This window comes from Physeter macrocephalus, chromosome 2, assembly GCF_002837175.3.
Source record: "Physeter macrocephalus isolate SW-GA chromosome 2, ASM283717v5, whole genome shotgun sequence".
In the NCBI taxonomy this organism is placed as follows: Eukaryota; Metazoa; Chordata; class Mammalia; order Artiodactyla; family Physeteridae; genus Physeter; species Physeter macrocephalus.
In genome coordinates, this window is record NC_041215.1 from 76,518,807 (window position 1) to 76,525,048 (window position 6,242).

The 6,242-nt window shown below is 40.8% G+C and overlaps 1 protein-coding gene across 2 annotated transcripts in view; it reads left to right on the forward strand.

Annotated features, from left to right (window-relative positions):
* LOC102995529 (Golgi reassembly-stacking protein 2) overlaps window positions 1–6,242 on the forward strand; it is a 15,269-nt gene that overhangs the window by 2,145 nt on the left and 6,882 nt on the right. For both annotated transcript variants that reach the window (XM_024122190.3, XM_055088467.1), the window contains exons 4-5: window positions 3,183–3,315; window positions 5,012–5,135. In XM_024122190.3, the coding sequence (XP_023977958.2) occupies window positions 3,183–3,315; window positions 5,012–5,135 (257 nt within the window). The remainder of the gene's footprint in view (window positions 1–3,182; window positions 3,316–5,011; window positions 5,136–6,242) is intronic.

The window sequence follows — 6,242 nt, forward strand, 5'->3', positions numbered from 1 at the left end:
CCATGGCTCACGGGCCCAGCCGCTCCGCGGCATGTGGGATCCTCCCAGACCAGGGCGCGAACCCGGTTCCCCTGCATCGGCAGGCGGACGCGCAACCACTGCGCCACCAGGGAAGCCCCCAATAATTCATATTTTTAAAGCACATATTTAGTGAGCATGGTACACATACCCAGTCCTTTTTTTTCTGATCTAAGAACTAACAAACTTTTTTGTTTTGTTGTTTTAGTAAAATAGTTTTCAGTTTTATTTTATTTTCCCAAAATTCCCTCCTCAGCAGTGGGACAATACAGTATAACTTTCTCTAGCTGCTGGGGAAATTTCTTAGCACTTTGTGGAAACTCTTACCTTTTAGAAATGGACAGGCTGATTTTAACCAAAAGTTAGACAAAATTGCAACGACAATTAAAAGCAGTTTAGAAAGAGGATCAAACCAAGCAGAAAAGCAAACTTTATAAAATCAGTTTTCTGGGACTGTTCATCAAGTCAGTTCCCTAATTTCAAAAGGCCAGACCAAACCAAAGCATGCTGACTTAACATGGTATCTTTAGGTCTTCAGTCTACTGTTTAAATTGAAATTTTTCATTATTTTGAAAGTTCTAAGAACCTTTTTTAAAATTTATTTATTTATTTATTTATTATTTATTTTGCGGTACGCGGGCCTCTTACTGTTGTGGCCTCTCCCGTTGTGGAGCACAGGCTCCGGATGCGCAGGCTCAGCGGCCACGGCTCACGGGCCCAGCCACTCCGCGGCATGTGGGATCTTCCCGGACCGGGGCATGAACCCGTGTCCCCTGCATCGGCAGGCGGGCTCTCAACCACTGCGCCACCAGGGAAGCCCAAGAACCTTTTTTAATTTGAGGAATTGTTGAGTGTAAACCAGACTTATAGGAAAGCCTAGAGTTTGGAAACTTCTACCAGTGTTTTATAAAAGTTCCAGCACCTGCTGGGAAAAGGATGACTTAGTTAATGCAGATGGAGAAAGCCTGTTTGCTCACAGTACCTTTACCCACACTACCTGAGGTTCTACAGCTAAATGTATATTGCCACCAGAATGCTAACTTGTTGCAATTTGAGAAAATGAGATAGAAAATGTGGCCTGTCTGGGGGCCATACTTGACCAAGTTATCATTGTCCTTTGTCCAGGTTTGTAAACACACAGAAAGATGATCTTCTTAAGATATTCAAAGTTGATTTCATTTCAGAGGGACTGCCTCATATAAACTAAATTTGCAAAGAAGCTTCTGTCTTCATTAGAGTGGCAAATTTTCAGTTTACAATAGGAAAATACCCCCTCTCCAGTTAGAATAATACTTAGATCCTGTTACTACCACAAGATTGCTTGGTGAGCATGAAATCAAAGTCTAAGGAAGAGATTCTAGATGGTGAAGTTCAACAGCAAAGAACATTACTAGTTCATTAATTTTTAATTATGCTGACTAAATACTGCTACATTCTTATTCTTGGAGCCCTTCTTTTCTAGACTTTAGCAGTTATTCCTTTTCTATGGAAGACATTTTTCCTATTGACATGGTTTAGTACCACTGATCAGCCGTTGCTTTAGACAGGCCCATACAGACCGCTTTCCTGAGTCTGCCCCCATTTGGCATATGTGTGCCTCTGGTTTTCATTCCTTCCTCAGAGGCTGACCACATTGCTTTCATTACAGCACATTTTTCTTAGCTTCATTCCTGGGCTGTCTTTAAATTTATGGAGGTCTCCCTCTTGCCTCAAGTGCCTTCTCTCTACCACCACTTAGTTCTTTTGATTAATAAGCACCTTGTTTTTAAATGTAGCTACCTCTGAAAGGCTTGTATTGATCAGTATAAATTATTTAATCTTTCTCTCTTCCTCTAAATCTATCTGAGATCCAGTTCAGTAAAATTTGCAGCTTGATGGTATAAGGGAGGAAAAGTGAGAGAAGAGGGAACAAGTAATTTTTTAATATGAAGCATTGTTATGAAATCAGATTTGGATAAGGAAGAGCCGAAGTTGGCCACTGCCTGCTCTCCCAGCTTTTGGTCATAGTAGTACCCATGGAAATAATAGGTGCCCTGGCAGCAGAGAGGCACAGTGATACCTGTGCATGTCCTACTCAGAAAGTGCAAGTAGTTTGGAAAATAAAAGCAATTGTGATGGAAACATAAGTTGGAACCTGATTGTGAAAAGCCTTAAATACCGTGGTCAGGAATTTGGATATACTTCGGGCAGTGTTAGTTCTATAATATTGTAACAGTGAGGGTTCTTTGATTCCAAATAGTAGAAACCAGCTGCAGCAGACATGAATTTATAGCTACGGAGTCACTCATGTAATCAAAGACTAAGAATGGGAAAGGACAGGACTCAGACACCTTTAGGGATTTAGAAAGGAAGAACTAATCGGCAATTTCATCACTTTCTACTGAAGGGATAAAGCCATTTTGTGTTTTTCTGTCACTTCCAAGATTTGCAGCCCTGGGCAAGAGAGGTAAATTGGCCTGGCTCTGGTCATGAGCCACTCCTTGTTTTGGGCAGGACAGGCCGCCTGATTGACAGTCCCACCCGTGCTGCACAGAACGGCAGAGGAGTAGTTCTGCAAAGGGAAGAAGGAAAAGGGAATGTTGGGAAGACAACAGACTCTGGAAAGAAGTCAACAGACTATGGGAAGATCACTCTGGAAAGTGATTGTATCTTATTAGAAAAATATCGCTGGTGGCATTGGGAGGATGAATTAGAAGGAATCTGGATTAATTTGGATTGATATGTGTCAGGTTCTGAAATAGACCTGTAGGTTGTGTAAATGACATCAACATGCAAAAGTGCTTGGAGCTCTTCAGTGGAAAGGCTATATGTCATTCATTGAGCAAATAATTATTTAGTGTCTGCCATGTGCCAGGAACTGTTAAGGCAGTAAACATAACAAGGTCTCTGCCTTCAAGGACCTTACCATTTTATTGGGGGAGACAAAATAAACAAATAAATATGCAATGTGTTGGATGGTGATAAATACTTGAAGAAAAATAAAGGAGAATACGGTTAGTGTCTGTGGTGGAGAGAAGGGTGCTATTTAATAAAGGGTCGTCAGAGGAGACTTCTGATACGATGACAGTATTTAAAAGAACAGAGATTTGTTTTTCTGTTTCAAAACCTCAAAAATGCAAGCTATGGTTGATAACAATAACTTTAAGAAAAAAATATCTTCATAGCCTAGGATGTGGCATTGGATATGGTTATTTGCATCGAATACCTACACGCCCATTTGAAGAAGGAAAGAAAATTTCTCTTCCAGGACAGATGACTGGTACACCTATTACTCCTCTTAAAGATGGATTTATGGAGGTAAGATAAATTTACTGCCTGATTATACCATAACTTTCCACCCAAATGAGTAGATGTATGGGGTGGTAGCACTTATTTGAGACTGGGCAGATGATGAGTTAAATATTGACATGTTAGATTTGAAGTTCCTGTAAGATATCCAAATGGATATTTTCTGGTTCTAGATTTCAGGAAAGAGGGCAAGGCTAGAGATACAGATTTGGGAATCAGCAGAGAGAGGGTTTTAATCCAGTGAACATTGGTAAAAATCATCAAGGGACTGGGCCTGGGTGGGTCAGAGGACTGAGGCCAGAATCTTGAACATCCCTAGTGTTTAAATGGATGGGCAGAGAAAGGGCATTCAGCAAAGGAAGCTCAGGAGAAGGCCAAAGGGAGAGAACAGAGCTTCAGGAAAGGGTGCATAGGCAGCTATGTGAGGTACTGCAGAGAAGTCAGGTGAGAGAAGGAGTGAAAAAACAGGTCCTGGGCTAGAGCAACTTAAGGCTTGATGGGATGCAGATACCAACTTACAGGAGATAGAGGTTGAGTTGTGAGTGATAAGGTGATGATAGCTGCTGCTTCCTATTTCAAGAAACTTGACTGGGAAAGCAAAGAGAGCTAGGGGTGTGGGAAGTATTACAGGATCAAAGTGAGGCTTTTTAAGGAATAAGAAGTATTTGTGCAGGCTTATAGGCTTTTAAAATATTTCCTGTGCAGGCCTTACAGGACAGTTAACTCTTACGCATGACTAGATAAAAACCAAACATTCAAAAAGAAAATGCTACAGTTGTAAAGAAAGGGCTGCTGCCACTGTCATTTTATGGCGCATGGTTGGGCCATCCCCAATTCTAGAGGAAGTGAAGGGGAGCTATGGGGAAGTGTAACCTCTCCTCACCCCCATCCACCATTGGCTCATGACCAGAACCAGTGTTGTTGTATGTTCAGACTCCTGCTACCATATCTGCTGTCCCAATCAGTGCTCTCTGCCCCAGATGAGGTGCTATGGGCAGTCTGAGAAGACCAGAGGGTGAAATGGCAGCTAGGGAGAAGGGCCAGAATACAAGATATGTTGGAATGTGTCAGAGGGCACAGGAGCTGGCATAAGTTGGAGGATTCAGAGGTGAAATCACCCATCCACCCATCTGTAGAGTCCATATAGATTCATTCCCACCCCCACCCCATGCTCCCAGAAGGTAGAGATCTGGCTGCCACATTCATTCATTGATGAGAAAAGGTAAGGAGGACTCATGAGGTTAGACATCTTAAGAAATTTTTAAGGAATCTATCATGGTATTAAGACTTCAGCTGACTTCTTCCATGAGCAGTGAAAATTAAAAACACAAAACTGGCTGAGAATTCAAAGAAGAAGAAAGCAGTGGTGCTTTAAGGGTTGAATATAATCTTTTTTGGCTGGCTAGGAAGGAGGAGAGAGAATCTCCTCCTGGTGTCGAAGTGGCTAAAACAGTGTATATGATGGGCTAGATGCCATGTGTTAAAAGACTGGAAGTGACAGGAGGGGGAAATGTTGACAGTGCGTGGTCCTTGGCACGTATGAAAATTAGGAAGGAGTGTCTGAAAGCCAAAGTGCCAGGTGAAAACTTTTGACAGTTAGTACATGATCGAAAAAGGTATCTGTAGGACCGGTGAGAGCCAATATTTATATTTTCTTTTAAGTAAATTTGAGTAATTTTCCTTTTTTCTTTCTTTTTTTTGGAAGGTCCAGCTGTCCTCAGTTAATCCCCCGTCTTTGTCATCACCAGGAACTACAGAAATTGAACAGAGTCTGTCTGGACTTTCTATTAGCTCAACTCCACCAGCTGTCAGTAATGTTCTCAGTACAGGTGTGCAGAAAAATAGATTCTGTTTTCAGTCTACTTTGTTTTACATGATATTGTTTTCTGTCTCAAGCTGTAGAATTTTAAAAGTTGATGCCAGTGTACTTTGAAAACTGTAAACGTGCTCTGCATTGACAGGCCCTGTCTGAAAGCTGGTACTGAATCATCACAGGCATTTAAACCTCTTCTCAGACAATTTTAGACCTTGGGTTTACCTTGTTGTAGAGTCAGGAGTCTACCTTTAATTTCTGTTTAATAGCTCTATTTACTCAACAAATGTTTGCATATCCCCTAAGTAGTAGACACTGGGGATACAAAAGTGAGCAGTTTACCATTCCTTTCCTAGGGACTCAGTCTTGCTCAGGGGACATACGCCTATCTCCTCTTTTTCTGTACTCCTTGTTCTACCTAATATACTCCTTTTCGTTTGTTTGTTTTGGTTTTTTTCAACAGCTTTCTGGAGATATAATTCACATAGCATTCAATTTACCCATTTAAAGTATACAATTTAGTGGGGTTTGCAACCATCACCTCAGTCAATTTAGAACACTTCATTACCTCCCCAAAATACCCTGTACCCAGTCACTCCCTGTTTTCCCCCATCCCACAGGCCTAGGCAATTACTAATCTACTTTCTCTTTCTAATCTAGACATTTCATATAATATGTGTGGTCTTCTGTGGCCTTCCTCTCTGGCTTCTTTCCCTTAGAATAGTGTTATCCAGGTTCATTCATGTCATAGCATATATTAATAATTCACCTTTTTTATGGCTAAATAATGTTCCATTGCATGGATATGCCACATTTTGTTTATCCATTCATCAGCTGAGGGACATTTGGATTGTTTCTACTTTTTGGCTATTATGAATAATGCTGCTATGAACATTTGTGTACAAGTTTTTGCATGGACATATGTTTTCATTTTTCTTGGTTATATACCCAGGAATTAGAATTGCTTGGTCACATGATACAGTTCTTAACTTGGTATGTTGATAGAGTTTATTTTTCCCTTTCCTTTATTTATTTATTTTTAACATCTTTATTGGAGTATAATTGCTTTACAATGGTGTGTTAGTTTCTGCTGTATAGCAAAGTGAATCAGCTATACGTATAC